General features: G+C 35.9%; 2 protein-coding genes across 2 annotated transcripts; one reads left to right on the top strand and one right to left on the bottom strand.

Annotated features, from left to right (window-relative positions):
* The first annotated feature begins 3958 nt into the window (after positions 1-3958).
* On the top strand, positions 3959-5062 carry LOC100377933 (melatonin receptor type 1B-like). Its single transcript, XM_002737047.2, has one exon. It carries the CDS (start codon positions 3959-3961, stop codon positions 5060-5062), a length of 1104 nt encoding a protein of 367 aa, XP_002737093.1.
* A 6213-nt stretch (positions 5063-11275) lies between these two features.
* Positions 11276-18256, bottom strand: LOC102806292 (nurim-like). Its single transcript, XM_085507509.1, has 4 exons — positions 18073-18256; positions 17046-17221; positions 13239-13394; positions 11276-12139 (listed from the first exon to the last, which is right to left on the bottom strand). The coding sequence occupies exons 1-4, from the start codon at positions 18209-18211 to the stop codon at positions 11858-11860; spliced, it is 753 nt and encodes a 250-aa protein (XP_085363635.1). The 5' UTR covers positions 18212-18256; the 3' UTR covers positions 11276-11857.
* Positions 18257-18364: the final 108 nt, after the last annotated feature.

The raw sequence follows: 18364 nt of genomic DNA, 5'->3' as shown, positions 1-18364 counted from the left end.
GGAAATTTGTCTCTAGCGAAATAAAAACGGTTTACACTATACGCAGTGAGTAAACGTAAACCACAGGCAGTACTAGCAACAAAACTCGACGATCCGTTATAGCATTATTTGGGTCACAAATAAAAGATTTTAAATCAGTTGTTTCAATGTGGCCAGTCTCGTAAAACTGACAACAGTACACGAATCAACAATTGTCACGCGGCGTTTTTTCGTGTCAATTCGTCGTACATAAACCAAAATGTATTAATTTTCCGTCTTACAATGTACAACCAGGCACTATACAACGTGGATAATTCAATAATAATAAAAAAAATCACACTGTGACATAGTAATGATGACCAAAGCACTGCATTCCCCCTAACTGTTATTATCTATATAAGTAGAAGAAGAACATTCCCGTTGCCAATCATCTATTCGGTTTAAGCATTGGTTGACATAGCTTTGTCCATCAAGTTCCGTAAACATTATGCCATACGTTTATACAGAAACAAAAACATGCACACAATTATAATCGCGTACTAAGATTTGAATACTTATACTTGGGTAAGTTTGGCTAAATTGATATAAATGGTATTTCCACTACTTATATGCAAATGAGCACTTCTCAAAAACATGATCAAGTCATGTTTAATTTGGTGTTTATGTATATGTATCACACGGGTTATCGTCATATATAGTTTTAAAATATTTTTGTAATGCATATCATAGAACTTCTGGTATTATAGTAACATAACTGTGAATCTATAGGTTTGCGACGGTTACGGTGTGTCTGGCCTACCGATCGTTCCATTGAAGAAATGCAAATGTTGTATTTAATGACTGATATGCCGAACACAGTCACGAGTAACGTCCGCTAACTGTCACAGTCACGTGATAACTTGACAGTCTGACGATATCAATCATAGATTGTGGAGGAGAGCCACATTGTATCTATTAGTTTGGCAATACACATCTGACATAAAACACTATAAAACGCCACGTGCTTTTCATATATAGAGACACGTCATTCACTGTTCGACATTAAATTGCCGAAATCCTCATCCGTTATTAATTCGCTACGTAGTCAATTCGCAATGTTTATTCACTTAACTGAATGACACAGTTTTCACATGGTACGCAATTTGTCAGCCTCTGCAAAACACGGTATCAGCAATCAGTAATATTAGCATTGACTCGATGAGCATTAACAAACTGACTATTTTGTGTCCAATATAATCGACAAAACAAAACATGATTGAAAATTATGAGATATTCATGCGCTTTAATTTACTCTCAATAAGGGGTAGTTATTTTATTTGTGTGGGAATTTGTTGTGAGTTATTTGATTTGTCGGGTAAAGTCATATTGTCGTTACACTCACAATCTTTTGCTGTGATTGTCCGTTTTCAGTTCTCTGTTGCTGATAATGTTGCATACTTAATTTACTTGCAGAAAGGAACTTTGTAGCAACCGCTTCTGGTTGTTCATTCATCCTATATTACCAACATTTCCACAAGTTTGATATCGAATGATATTCCAGAAAAATGATATCGAGCAAACGAAGTGTGCATTGAACCCGAGGGTACACAGCTGGATTTCGGGTGAGGAAATTCTGCAGCCTGTTAAAAACTTGACTAAAAAGATCGATATTAAGGGCGCTCTTTGGCCGTAAATTTGGCGCTTTTCGGGGTATTAAATTTGTTATTGTTGAACTGTTATACAAATACAGCAACATAACACACGATGCTTTGTAATATACAATTCACAACACACAACAACCTCTCCAATCGAGAAAACAAACGCGAATCTTCTGTAAGGTTTGGTTTGTTCCATAATCAATTTATTCCCCAAGCAAATAAATTCATTCTTGTTGTCCAACACCCCGGCTTCTTGAAAATATGCGCATTGCTATAGTTATAGTGATATGTTTAATGATTTATCGAGAATATCTTTGCGTTAAACACAACCTGGAGAATTACTATTTTATCCAACCCTCATTTCATTAAAGGCAATGCAATTTATACTCCATCGTCACCATTATGCATATCAGTCATATAGGTAACAACAATGCATTTAAGTTTACCCTAATTCAATGCTACATCGGGTCAGACACTGAAATATTTCCTTTTAAACACATTGTGATGGTTATAATCATAGATGAAAACTACGTACGCATACGGCCCCGATGTATGTTAGAACGCTTTACTCTTCGTTTAGCAAACTTTCTATGAATATTCACTGAGAAGTATTCGACACAACAGTACTCCGAGTCTGGATTTGGCATGCATTCCATTATGGGATGTGAATACCGGTGTGAATACCGGTGTAGCTTAGACTGAATCTAAGCTAACGATATTTTATTTTCGTTTCGTTTGTTCATACGCTTGAGAATGTATAAAAGTTTCGCATAGATTATTGACAATACTGATTTTACTTTTTCACAAACAAGAACAATTTGGAAGTGGGTACTTTATGTTTCATTCATTTACTGTTTGGTTTATTTGAAATTTCATTGCAAACTCGAAACAGAATTATATGAATGAGACTTTGGAACTTTCAATTGAATTAATAACGTGTTACATGTGGAAACGACCTCAAAAGTTATAATTATAGAACCAGTGCGTGATAACTGAGGATGAAAGGTTTTTATGTAAGATTGCTAACGAGGATACTGTCACGGGTGATGATTGAATTGAATGTGAAACCGCGAAATGACAGTATACGTACTGTAAACGTGTTCTTTACTTTTTCTGACATGTTGTGTCCTCACATGGCGACATATATTCTCCATCTAATTGCATATACGAGGGCATGACACCCGCTTTGTCAACTTTTGTGATGACGAATGGCAATTGTATTCAAGAATTCCAACATGCCGTTATGCTGATTTGTATATTCATTTATCTTATTTATTTCGAATTACTTCGAGAGCCGTGATCATTTACGGAAGACTTTTGGCAATTGTGAACACATTAAGTACTTAGAATATATCAAACTATTCAAAATGTACACGAAAGAAATCAGTGATAAAAACGTGTCAATTATTTCCTTTAAAAGAAACGAGAATACAATTACAACCTTTAAAAAAAGAACCTATAATGCAATTACATTTGTTGGAATTCTAATGAATAAACTGTCACGTACATGATTTACTCTGCCCAAATGTTCGTGACTACGATGTGATGAGCTGACAATCAAGGAACATACAAACTAAACAGGGGAATCAGTAACAATGACATTAAATTTGGAATTGAAACATTCATATAAAAATACTGTATAAGAAATTTTTCCTCCAAGTTTTTAAAGTTTTCAGATGATATCAATTGTGTAGAGAAATAATTGATGCTGGCTGGCAGCATATTAGTTTACAGGATCAGCAAAACTAACTTGATATGAGCTTTAGCACTGGGACATGGTCGCAACACACTGCCAACAACAAGTTATTGAGCGGTCTTACATCTTTTCAAATTTTATAGTGAGTGGCTGGAATGTTTTCATCTATAAAAATATCTCCCAGAATATCCAAACCTTTTAAGAAAGTGGAATATGGATAACAGATCAATAACACGTGTAATGACATCTGTGTCGATAACACGTAATTCAGTTCACGCGTACACAACAACACATTGATCACAAAAATTGCATCGATATGTGTAGTAGTCGATCGCGTCTCTCTGCTGTTGTCAATTTTAGACAATACAAAATGAAATACTAGTAGATTGCGTGTTTTTCTGTGCTAACAATTTTAGAATGAATATTAACAAATAATGCTTTCCATATTAAATAAAATATAATTAAATAGAGTTTTATTGTTCGTAGACAAAAATATATCAAAGCGGTACATTTTTAATGCGAAGTATTGTGTGATTTTATGTCCTACGTACCGCATGTCGTGTATTGATCACGTGATTTCATTCTACTTTCAGTTTACTGCCACAACGACGTATAACTCTCCGCCGTCTACATCTTGCAAGGGATCATGGAGGTAAACAACAGTGGTAATCTCAACTCTACGTTGAATTTGACGCTCACGTGGAAAGAGGATGGTCACCGCGGGGAGGCAGACTACTTTAGCCCCTTTCTCATACTGTATCTTGTCGTGCAAATCGGCATGATGGTTGTCGGCAACTTCGGCAATTTTCTGGTTATTTCCGCCGTGTTACTTCGGGGCAACCTGTTCACCGCCGGCAATGTGTTCATTATCAACCTGGCCGTCGCCGACATGACAGTCACTTTAGTCGTCAATACTTTCAACGTCATCGGCATCATCCGCACGCAGCGTTTCTTTTTGGAAAACGTCCCCCTGTGTGACATCGTCGGGGCGATATGCATGGTCAGCTGCACCTGCTCGCTCTGGAGTATCATGGGGATTAGCGTCAACCGTTTCATTTATATTTGCTATAACGATCTATATAAGCATCTCTATAATAAACAGAATACTTTGATAATGGTGGCGTGTTTGTGGATTGCTTGTGTACTAATGGACCTACCGAATTTCTTGGGATGGGGTGGCCATGCCTATGACTCCAAAAGCATGGTGTGTACCTACGACCGAACAGCAGACTACGGTTATACTATTTTCTTCATCTTGATGGCGATTTGCTTTCCTATCGTCGTGGTGGCACTGTCCTATACAAGCGTCTATATATTCGTTCGACGTCAGAAAAAACGAGTCATGGAGAGAATGGCGTCGAGCGCCGCTGACTCCACGAAAAAATTTAAGAAAACAGACATGCAACTCATAAAGACACTGTTCACCATCTTTGTCGTGTTTCTCGTCTGTTGGGGGCCATATGCCATAATCGTTCTCGTCGACTACAAAGACCGCCTCCCTGCTATAGTACATTCTTGTGTCATTATTCTGGCCCATGGCAATAGCAGCTTAAACAGCGTCCTCTACGGTATACTTAATAAACAGTTCCGGAAATCGTACAAAAAGGTGCTGAAGCGAATGTGTTGTTGGGTGAACGCCCAAAATGACATTGGGATTGACGACTCGCAGACTGCAAATGATACTGTCAGCTGGGCCAATAATACCAATGTATTTATTGTTCAAGTGAAAAACACCGGCTTCTCCAACTGAGTGAGATCGGCCAGTCGTCAGACACCGGACGAGAACAAATGCGTAACTGAGCGCGACTTGCTCTGTGAGACATACCTCCCTTTGACAGGCGTTTTGATCATTATTTTTTTCAATTTTTCATCATTATATGGTCAATTTAATTGTGTTACTAATATATAATCATTTTTATCTTTTCGCCATTATTTGATCATTATATGGACGTTTGGTTTTCAGCATTATATGAATCCTTTCCAGCTTATTAAAGGGCGGTAGTCGTCGCGCCAAGCATGCGCAAGATATATGGGTCTCATATAAACAAAGATGGCCACTTTGGCTGTTGCGCAGTTCAACGAGAACAAACTGAGACGTTACAGAGCTTTAATTAGGAATTTTCAGGTGATTGGAATGTATCGAAGGAATCACCAGCGGTAATTAGTGCAAGTCGCATCCTGGTCGAACCTCATACTTGTGATTTATATTAGAAGAGCGCATTGGATTGTGGGAAAAACAAAGTTTATCAACACAAATGTCGCACATGCGCAGCGCGACGACTGCCGACCTTTAAGATGACTTATAAGAGAAAATTAACCTCAATTTCACTTGGTAAATTGGATTCTTGTTCACTCCCCATTGAATTCCTTTGAGATTAAGACCAATTGCATCTTACAATAAATGAATATTAGTAAATTTAGCACCAATCCACAAGTCGCAGAGAGCTGCTTGTACGCTCACGGTAGACTGAGAAAGATCGACATGGGCAGTTTAACTACTTGGCACAGTTATGCTGGTGTATATACCAAAAGAGTGAAACGTTCTTTACAGCAAGTCTTAGAAGTATTGGGGCAGCCAATTTGCAAACTCGCTAGCGAATTGGATAACTGCTTTGGTTTTGACTGAACGGTTGGCTTTCGAATCTCGCTGGCGCCGTCCTGTGGTCACGCCCACTCTTGGTGAATCTATATAACAGTAGGGGATCGCCATACTTTAGTTGGATGGCGATTTCGCTTTCAAATATACAAGCGCAAGTGTTCTATTTTCTTCGTGTAATGAGGTGTTCGTATACAAGGGATTGTTCACGCAAAAACGATGAATGAAGTCGAATTTTATTAGCTGTTCGTTTAATCACAGGGAGCCCAGGAACTATGGTCAACTGTAGGCACTCCCTATGAACTGGGGGGGGGGGGAGGGTATCGGCTGGTATCTAGTGTAAGAAATAGGCAAGGGATGAAGATTCCAGCCAGCTCATATTTTTTTAAACTGGAAAAAGCAGACGAACAGAATGAAAAATAAAAGCTATAAAAATACCGGTTTGCCCGAACGCACGGCACAGTTGGAGGCGTGGCCATTTCAGCACTTGTCAACAAACAATCACAAGACCAGTTGAGCAAGGCTAACCGAGTCGTGACCTCGATGTGGTTCGTAACCAGTCTTGTGATTGATTGTTGACAAATGCTGAGCAGGTCACGCCTCCTACTGTGCCTTGCGTTCGGGCAAACCGTTAATTATTCGTAAATGGAGTAAATTTGTGTAGTTTTCTTGATTTATTCTGCAGATATAGGTAACATATAGGTAAGGCTTTGGCGAAATTTGAAAGAGCAACTAATATTCTTCAACCTGGTATTTTTTATAGATTTTATTTTTCATTCTGTACTTCTGAGACTTGCTGTAAATTTTTGAAATACATCTCGCGCGCCCTGTTGGATTGTTTTGAAATTGTCTAATATTCATAATCGTGTGTTGCACTTCAAAAGCGGTTCCGCATTTTGGACATACATAAAGGTTTAATTTATCCAAACATCCATATTTCGATTGATTGTTGCGTCAAAACAACGGCGAATACAATGTTATCCCGACACCAATTAAACGGATAAAAAATGTTCAGTCGAATTCAGGGTAATATCAAATCAGTAGTTTATGGGGACGTCAAAATGAATTGTACACTTATACATTTCAATTAGCATTACTATTCTACTAGAAACACTAAATACAATAGAAAAAAGTCTCAAATAATCAGCATTCTCGGTAAAAGTTACGGCGCCATCGGTTTGATGAACATCTTAAATAATGTTTGAATAAATATATCGATGCAGCGAGAGGCCATTCAACTTGGGAAAAACATAATGTAATCTGACAGCTGATTTCTCCAGTTTTGTGGATGTACCTCTCCGTTCCATAGTATAATACGGGACATTATACATACCCGTATCTAAGAATTAATATGACATATCTAGGTCCAGTCTGTCTACCATGTCAACGAAATAACGTACCGCTACACTAAAACAATTTGACGTTAACAACCGTGCATGGGACAAATCATTTTACGGGAATATAATAGTCCAACATAAAAACAAACAAACAGTTACTGTGTATTATGGTTGGTACTGCTACTATAAGATAAAATAAATTCGATATGGTTAGATTTGAATTTCAACATTCCACGGTAAGATGTGTCCAACATACTGATAAATTGATATTTCCGTGTATAACCGCCAACTTTTCAATTCACTATTACATGAAAACTTAGACCCCCATCCAAATGCGCGCGTACGCGTACTTACGTAAAGGGAATTGGAAGCACACGCACAATAGCGTTTTCCTTATTGCATTCATTATTTTTAAATATTATTTTTCGATATATATCATACTGTTTTTATGAACACGCATTATCAAGTGTTTAACATGATCAAAAATGATTAAAGCGATACATAATAAAACACAATCTGGTCTGAATAGTAGGTGGAGATACCTGAAACAGTATTTCCGATGTATGAACTACGCAAAGCGTGAATAAATAAAATAGCGTGTTAAATCAAAGACACGAGTACGGTGTCTTTGGTTAAATATACAAGGCTACGGAACGGTGTGTTTACGCTTGTATCGGCGGATATAAAGTCACGTATCAGGAAATAACGTAAGAGCTAGTAAATATTAAAGAAACTTGTTCCCGGCCTGATCCCGTGATCGTCGGACAATGTGACGTTGCACCAGACCTAGCTGCGGTTCCGTAGCTCTTTGGTGCGACCTACAATCGAATTTCGCCCTAACAATTTCATTTGGACGTCTTTTTTTTAATTTTGTAGTTGTAAGTCGAACATAGAGCTACGGGATCTATCACAGTTTAAAAACAGAAATCTGGCATACGTAAATTAAATCGCTTTTGCTTTCGATTACTATGGTGTGACGTACCTTTATTGTGAATTAATTGCTGGATGAATAACATACAAACTTTTGTTTGCAATTTGTGTTTATAAATAAGCAATAATTTGTGATATTTTACAATTACCGCGGAAACCAAGCAAATTACGAGAAAAACGGCAGCCATTGACATCCCACACTCCCTAGCACAGAATAAATGTAATCTCGTTTGGCGGTCATTTGATACAGTGGTGGAAGAATAAAACTCACTCTTCCCGTTATTCTAATTGTTCCAATAAAGCAATCACATACAGTATTTATAATTTTATGATTTTTGTTTAATAATAGAAACTAGTTGCATAAACGCAATTTATCTACTGATTTCGGTCACGTGGTACAAAATTATAGGTCTCGCGTAATTTGCTATAAACTCTGGAATACAAAATGGCGTCTTTCGTCTTGTTATTTTTCTGCGACTCGGTGTACGGTAAATAAAGTCAATTTTTTATGACCACCGTCATCATTTCACAGCGCAAATAGGTTCTGGTCATTGTTTGGAAGTAAATAAACATAGTGAGTACTTTCGAAGGTCTTAAAATGTGATTTTCGCGACGACCAAATTTGGCATGTGGATTTTAACCGGTATTCAGTCGCACAAGGCCCCATAGCCCTATGGGCCGGCCAGAGTCAGTCACGTAAATAATGCGGTCGGCAACATAGGGCTATGATTCCACAGCTACACCAGACCCTGATTGTAGATCTTAGGGTAGAGAAGCAGGTTGAAGAGCTAAATTGTCGTTTTTCATATTTTTATTATTTTCAAATCTACATGCGATGCGTAAAAAATCCGAGGTGCTAGATCCGCTATAACGAGATCCATGATACTAAAGAAAGTGTCAAGTACATAATTTTTGTCCGAGTTTTCGTTAAGAAAAGACAAACAAAACAAAAAAATGGTAGTTGAAGCCAGTGTTTACCCAGGCGAGCTTTAATTGGTCGACTAGATCTAACCATGGACGTACTAGTCTCTAGTACGTCCATGATCTAACGCAGATCTTGGGTAACCAAAAAGTTGTAAGGTTATATCCCAATAACAAGTTCTTCGATAATTTAGAATGACACACCCAAAGGTGACATGATTGGTTTAATGTTGAGAAGATGACTCATTAGCGGGTGGGGGGTTTATGTCATGGTATCTTATAGTTTATCACTAGTATATGCTTTCCTGAGTTGATAACAAAGAGATGATATGGCGACGGGCTTTGGATCTTAGCTCTGCCAATAGAACATGCAGAACTGAGGTAACGCCTCGCCGCTTCTCTCCTTCTCGTCTTTACAAAGTCCTACAAACTCTATCATAAACTCTAAGGCGTGGCAGAGTAAACACGTGGACAGCCGATCGCTGCAGTCGTTGGCATGATCACGTGATTTCCGGGATGTGTCTCAGCATTGCTTAGTTGCCATTACTAAATAGAATTAGTAAACAATCTATAGTAGTTATCAAATTCCTGTGATATAAGTTTATAATGTCCACCCCAAACATGAAAATTGATAATTATATACAATATTGCAAGGGCATGTGAATCAAATGTGCGCACATAATGTCGCTATAGTAACAGAACGAAATGATTTTTATAATTTTGAGTGCGCAAAGTTAGTTTTCAAAAATGACAAACGTGCAAGTACAAAAATATAAGTTTCAAAAATACATCAAAGGATTCAAAGGTCAAAGTAAATAAAACAGTTTCAAGTTATGTCCAAATTATAATTATTTTAACCATACAATTGATCTGAAAAAGCTTACAGTGATATATCCATTAAAGCTAAAAAAATATGATACCTATACATTTTATTCAGATTACAGTATATAAAAATGAAAATACAAAAAAAAAAAAACCAATAGCAACAACATAATACAAGTAATGTTTGCCATATTTTGTGAGTAAGCAAAAAAAAAATTTGTAGCAGAGATTAATTCATTGTTTTTCCATGAATAGATGAATATTTTGCAATTTTGTTGACACTGCATATTGATGACCAACTTATGACTTATTGTAAACTAAAAATGATTATCTTGCAGGACAATGCATAGTATTCGTTCAATAATAATATACATGTACAGCGATTGTTTTTGTACATACAAAGAAAAAAACAGCGTGTGAATGAATACACAGCTGTGTGCTAGTGTACAAGATCATGATCAATCATAATCCGTTGTATTCAGCATTCTCATCAAATACTGTGTCTTTAAATAATTAAAACAAATATTGAAATGAAAATTTACATTTACAGTACAATATGCATATATCTAAAGCACAGATTGCAGATTTGGAATTAATACCATAGACGTACATGTATGAGGTTCATCCATTCTAAAACACAGAACATCCATAATTTCTAAATAAGCTTGCTTCTAATTGATGATATAGTACTACACCCAATCTTGTCTCTGTTGTGTGGACTATTTTCTACCCTGTATATTATTGATGTGAAATCACTTTGCCAATCAGATTTTTAAAACAGTCAAACTGTGGCAAAAACCTGTAATATATGTGGTGTTTTCCCAGAAGAACATAGCACAACAATAACATTTAGAAAAGTAAAAGGTGTAGAACTTTATATAAAGCCTTTTCTGTGCTTGACACAAATACTATACTAGAAAACACTTGTTGAATTTACGTGATCCTGACCAAGTAGGTTTATATTTGTAAATCTACACTTTTGAACTTATACAATGAAAAAAAATATGATAAAATTGTTTAATTAGTTGCATTGTTTCTTGCACAACCCTGAACATAGATTAATATACATTTTGTTTAAGATGACCTTTCTAAGGCCCCCTTTTCCCAGGACCATCCATCAGTAATTGCAATAGCATATTACAGGCTCTACCTGATGTGATTCATATTGTGGGTTCAACCACTTCTTTAATTGGCCAACTTTTTCAGTAGTTGAGGAAGAACATTATCTGCTCGTTAATTGCAGACATTGCAATTTGGCCAAACCACCAAAGTCTTAGCCAAGATGCATTTTCTGATTTACAATAATCAATTATAAGTGGGTCACATGACCAAAAGTGGTATAAATATAATTAAAATATAAGAGTGAAATTGGTAAATTTATTTCGACCATGCATATTTCTTCATTACCAAAATAAATTCTATTCTCATAAGGACATTGTGCAAATGTTGCAATTAATTTTACAACATTAGGAATACATACATGTGGAGATTGCATTGACTAGAAAAACATCCCTGAAGTTTTGTGTATCTTAATGTTTCCATAGAAACAGAGCTTCTATGTCATTCTGGTATTCATTTTGAATATTGCAGAACAATAGGCTTTTAATTCAGAAATAAGGAAATCAAGTTTTATTTCTTGATTCTAAAAATGTCAGTCGGGAAGTCTAGCCTCAGCAAGCACAAGAGTTAGTTCCTACATAAACAAGATCAATGTCATTGTTACTGTAAAAAAATCACATGTACAATTCACACTGCTCATGAATACAATTTGAACTAAGTCTTGCATATTCAAAATTGATGGAATTTTGTGTATATTACATAAGATGTGTACACCAGATAGGACACATATCAATGAATACAGTAAAAAGACTGACTGGCATTTTAAAGGGCAATAAATAACTATAAAAATAAAAAAAGTCTATGATTTAATATTTTCTTTTTATAGAGTTTGGAATGATTTGTGGTACATCAAATTCTGATGCTTTACTTGTAATTGCTCTTTCAAATACTGGTAGTCACGTATATCAAGATTGTGGCCCAATGCTAGATACAACGTCCAGACTACGGCAAGTAGCAAGCGGTCAAATGACATGACAGGTTGGCACCAGAGAATCAATGTCAGTCCTGTGAATAGCGGATGTCTCATGTGACTGTACAATCTTTGCAGTGATGGAGATTTCTTGGAAATGGGTGACTCTTGACCAATCAGGTAGTAGTAAACCTGTGAGATAAAGAAGTAAAGTGAGGGTTGATCAAAATACAATTTCCATGTGATGATCCTGAGAATATGTTACTTTTTGTGGTGGCCAGAAAAGACTATTGTTGCTACCACAAAAACCCAACTCCTCCTTGTAAAATATAATATATATTTTCTATGTATAGGTTCAGCAGTTTGTTGGATACTCATTCCTTCATCCATTCCTTCCAACCCATAACATGTACATGTACCGTGCCAAAAAAAAATTGTTTTTGAAAAATCTGTTGAAAGGCGAACAACTTTTGTTTTGGTTTTCTTGCAAAACAATGTAAATTTAAGAAATACACCGCAAAATCTCAGGACTAGAAACAATCCTTCATTCTTGTCCATTCAATCGCTTGTGTAAAAATCAATTTTAAAGGACTATGAACTGCAGTATTTTGGTTTATAATTTGTTTAATCACTGTTATAGTAAGCCAAGATAATCTTTGTGGTTGTAAAGAAATACATATATAATATAATACAATGGTAGGATATATAGGCTATACGTGAGGAAACAATATTTGAAGGTTAAAACATATTTTGAAGAGCATAAAGGTATTTAATTGAAGCATATCTAGGCAACTGCTTCACTGCCTCCCTGAATGTTTAGCCTTGCATGTGTGGAACTAAAAGTTATGTAGACAGCATGGAAGTTTGTTTCTGATTCAAACTCAAATTATTATTTAGCTATCCGTCCAAGTTACGTGATCCCTACTACCACCCTGCCTTCACTTACTGTCTGAGTCTGGGAGAAATTTAAAAGGATTAATTAATATACATGATGCTTTATTGCTTTATTTAATAATCAGACTAATTTGAGGTTGCAACATGGTGTTTACACACCATTATCACACATGTGTACAGGAGAGTAGTAATACCATAAACTTAATGATCTGACTTTGTGCAAATGATAATTTTTTTTTAAACTGGTAACTAAGAGCTGATTTTTCTTTCATATTTTTTTCTAAAGTTGTGTCATAAAAATATGATGGCCATTTGATCTGCATGGTAAAAATTAATGCTGATCTCATTAGGGATTTAGTGCAACAAATGTCTTATTTAAAAGACTGACAGTACTGACCTGTTTAAGTCCTAGGAATTCACTGTAGTCTACAATGAGAACAGTGCCAACAATAGCAATCCATCCAATGCAGTGAACACATACAAAAAGTAAACTGGAAGTACTTCTCCAAAGAGGACCAGCTGCTGCAACGGGTAGCCAATGTGTCATCATAAACTGAAAAACAATCCAAAATCTAGTGAGTGAGTGAGTGAGTGAGTGAGTGAGTGAGTGAGTGAGTGAGTGAGTGAGTGAGTGCGTGAGTGAGTGAGTGAGTGAGTGAGTGAGTGCGTGAGTGCGTGAGTGAGTGCGTGCGTGTGTGCGTGCATGCGTGCGTGTGTGCGCAAGAGAATGAATGAATGAATGAATGAACAGAGGTCATGCTAAATGACCAAACGCCATTCAAACAGATGCATTCTAACTTTATCTCAAAGTTCCTAGAAAGTAATGTAAAGAAAAAAGCAGGGCTTGAATTCCATGAACACATTGAAGACAACTGGCTTGATGCCCAATGCCTTGGTGTCCTTTAGCCTGGCCATTTTATACATTTTGGCCTTAAAAATGAGTGCCCTTCCAGCTCCAAAGTTCAAGCCCTGAAAATGCATTCACTTTGTAACCAGAATGTTATCATTTTGACAATAGACATCTTACTGTCATAAAAATAACTAAAGAAATATAATTAAAATTATTATATCAATCAATGCTGAAGCAAAGCAAAGGCAATTGTCATGGAGCATCTCTTGTTTTGTTATCATGTGGTCTTTACATGTATTACCGGTAGTTGTTGTTTTGGGATAATGATCATTGCATCCATTTCATGCATGTATATTGTAAATGTGTCCGAGTGCATGTACACATTTTTTAGCATGATTGGACTTGGAAACAAGACTTCTTCTGTTTTTGAGACAACTAAGGGAGTAAAACAAGGCTGTGTAATCAGCCCTATGCTTTTTAACATCTATATTAATGACTTAAATGATGTACCGGATTCGGCTGATACCCCGCCCTGGGCGATCTTATGGAGGATTCGATTTTTTTTTAGAAAAATGTGGACCAAAAGATCGCGGGCGATCTTTTGGCAGATATTACGAGGCCCATCTTGTCTAAAAAAATAACCCTGCGTTGATAGAAATGGTCTAGAAAAAATGCGTTGACCAAATATAATCATGCAAAGTATAAATTCAAAGTGTTTTAATACATTGGTGAGAGGTCGCATTTTACGTGAACAAGAACATGCACTAAGAAGGAAAAGCAAGTCAAAGTCTAGTCTCGCTTGCCAGACCTCTGGTCTGACTAAGTTTTAGGAAAGGGCGCCTCTCGCGGCGAAGCAAATACCACAAATACCACAAATACCATGAACGAGAAGAGCTAACTGGGGGTTAACTGAAAGAGAACGTCTTTTTTGGAGAAAAAACACGTCAGTACAAGATTATGTGTACAAGGTTAGCTTTATAGAACGTACATGACGTAACGTACGTAAATCAATATAGTTACTTGTCATGTGTTCAAAAAATCTTTCAACTCTCACAAATACCATGAACGCGAAGAGCTAACTGGGGGCACAGTCCCTCTATTATGTGTACAAGGTTAGCTTTATAGAATGTACATGACCGCTTAACTCTGTGTTGTTTAATAATCATGTCGCATGTGAAACGCAGGAGACATTTTAGTTCGCCCATTTCTTGTTTACCGACATTTTGTCTGGAATGCGATACAGACAAAGATTAAACATTACTGATAACAACCAAGAGGCTCGAACCAGGAAGGCTTGGATATTTTAAACTTCGTAAATAACATCTTTTCAAGCGTAGACTTTATTCGAGTGTAATAATACGCTACAACAATTCGTATACAGCATTGGTTTTATTGAAGTTTTTAATGCTTTTCGGCTTCACAGTGAATTATTTTAGCGTCATATTTGAAATAGCGCGCTCAATACAAGATGTCGGACAGGAAAATTGGGGTCTGTAAAAATGTTTGTTGGTTCAGTCAGGCAATGTGTGGACCAAAACATCGCCCACTATTTGAAACATCGCCCATGGACGGGGTTTAGGATGGGCGGGGTATCAGCCGAATCCGGTATTACAGGATAGTTCAATAGACCATGTTTCACTAAATGACACTAAAATTAGCTCACTCTTCTATGCAGATGACCTAGTTTTACTTTCCACAACAAACACTGGTCTTCAAAAAGCATTAGATATTTTATCAGACTATTGTTCTAATTGGAAACTTAGTGTCAATTTAACAAAAACAAAAATTTTTATTTTCAGAAAAAGAGGTTTAAAAACACATGATAAATTCCTATATCTTGGAAATCATATCAACTGTGTTAACTCCTACAATTACTTAGGTATTACAATGCAGTCCAATGGGAAATTTACTGAAGCCAGACAAAACATGGTAGATAAAGCCAACAGAGCCTTATATGCAATGTTAAGACACATTCCACCTGAATGCAACTGTAAAACATTTATCTATCTGTTCAGAACATGTATTCTTCCGGTACTCATTTATGGTTCAGAAATTTGGGGAATTGAAGTTTTGGATGAAAACAAATGGGACAAAACTACAAGTGAAAAACTACATTTGAAATTCTGTAGAAATATTCTTGGCCTAAATAAATTTGGTGCAAATTTAGCTTGTAGGGCAGAGTTGGGCTGTTTCCCATTACTAATAGACACCAAGAAAAACCTTATCAAGTATTGGTTACGCATACAAGGGCTTCCAGATAAATGTCTTACAAAACAAGCATATTATGAACAAATGAAATTCAATTTACCATGGTGTTCATCGGTTCAGAATTTAGTTATTGACTCAAGAATCCAAACTAGTAAAACAGATTTGAATATGAAGAACATTGATAAAACTTTAAAAGAAAACTATATTACATTTTGGAAACAGAATGTCAATCAAGAAAACACAAAACTAAGAACATATGCAAAATTCAAAAACACTTATAATTTTGAGTTTCAATTTTACTTAAATTGTCTTCCGAAAAAACATCAAGTCTGCATGTCACGCTTCCGAACAAGTAACCATTGTTTGGCTATTGAAAAAGGAAGGCACACACAGCCAAAAACTCCCATTGAAAAAAGAATTTGTAATTTGTGTTCCCAAAATAAAATAGAAGATGAAGTTCACTTCCTTTTAGAATGTGATCGGTACAAATATATTAGACATGAATTGCTCACAGATATTACATTAACTAATGCAGGAGATAAATTGAGTAATTTTATATTTTTGATGAGCAACAAGGACTCCAAGGCAATTAAATGTATGGGGACCTATCTACTTAAAGCCATGGAGTACAGAAAACTTTAACATATCTATTTATATTGTATTGTAATTGTGTTGTGTATGGATATATTTATTGCTTTTACCAAAAAAAATATTGTAATTTCTAAGGATGCAATAAAATTTGATTATTATTATTATTATGATTGTTTGAATCAATACAATGAATTAATGAATAAATGAATGCATGAATAAATAAATGATTCATACTTTTAATAGAAGCAAATACACATGAGATTATGATTTATCAAGCGCTGAATATTAAAGTACTTTTAATATCTAGCCCTGTCTATAGTAAATTGGACAATGTTGATCTACATGTAGGAACAATAATTAGTTTATATCATACATGTACCATGAATGACTAAATACATATGTGCTAACATTTTGTAATAGTAATGACTAGCATGTGACAGTAGAGCAGCTGACATGCTGTAAATCAGTTACCATCATGTTGACACACATGTCAAAGAAACATGCACATGGTCTAAACAAAATCATATTTGAATTCTACATAAATATAGCACTAACCTGCAAAGCACAACAACTACAAATGACATAAATGCATCTTTCCAAGGGCAAGGCAACTCCACCACACTTTTTATAAAGTTGTTTTAAAACAGATTTTGCCATTAGTGTGTGTTGTAAGACAAACAACACAAGCAGCAAGACATCTTGAAACAGGGCTTTGCCTCCATCTGTTAAGCCTACAAAGTTATTATAATAAACATTATTAGCTAATATATGATAGATATTCTAGCCACCACTTAACTGGTAACTTGGTTTTTTTTAGTTCATTTGATTGCCTAAGAAATATTTCTTAACTGCTGTGACTTTTGTCACTGCCATATTGCGCATTCACTCAGAAATCACAGAAACAAGAACACAAGATATCATAACATAATACCCCGGTAAGTCAAACAAATTAAAAAAAACATTTTCCATATTTGATTACAGATATCCTTGAATATGTGGTCATACAATGTATAAATGTAGGATCAATGTATGATAATACCAACGCATAGCAAATTTATCATTCTTCTTGGCTTGGTCTTTTAGTGATTTGGCCAATTCCTTCATGTATATTTAATGTATACATAGATTTTGTGCTTGGGTTTATATAAATGCAATATATGGTGTTCAAGTATACTTCAAACGTACAGGTTTCATGTAATTTTGATGTACATTTACTGTTTGGAGTAACTGAAATACTCAACATGTAGGTTTGATGTATACATGAAACAAACATAAAAAATGTATATATCATGTAGTATTCTTGTACACATGTAAGGCGTACATTCAAGCAGATCATTTTTTGTAAAGGTAGATAAAACCACAGGCGCTCGGTATATACGCTTATGGAATAATAAACAGGGGCTAAAAAAAGATATACTTAGTCAGTCGCCGATATAGTCGTCAACTCCACTAAAACATTAGTGAGTGGTGTCAGCGACTGACTAAGCACTTTAGATCCCATGCCGAGCACCTGTAGATAAAACCATGGACGTGTTATATTACATTGTACAGTGGATTGTGGAGGGTCTATGATAAAACTGACCTTTCCGTTGAAGTCTTTCGACTGTTCTGTTTTCAGAGTTGTAAAGAAAGAACACCAGCTCAAATAACGTCAATACAGACAAGCCAAAAGTTCCCATCGCAACGGATAACAGTAAACACAATTCTAATTTACCAACCATGTTTGCTATCAACGTCAGTTTTGTACGCTTCTGTTTTGGACTCTTTTTTTTCAAAGGCAAGAGGGAATCCCAGTCCTAGGCTCTCTAACTTACTGTTAATTTTTCATTTATCGGACATTATCTAGTTCGCGAAAATACACGCATTAAGAGCTT

Source organism: Saccoglossus kowalevskii, chromosome 1 (genome assembly GCF_978046115.1).
Source record: "Saccoglossus kowalevskii chromosome 1, keSacKowa6.1, whole genome shotgun sequence".
Lineage (NCBI taxonomy): Eukaryota > Metazoa > Hemichordata > Enteropneusta > Harrimaniidae > Saccoglossus > Saccoglossus kowalevskii.
Note: the sequence above shows the minus strand (reverse complement) of the source record. Positions and strands in the feature narration are given on the sequence as shown.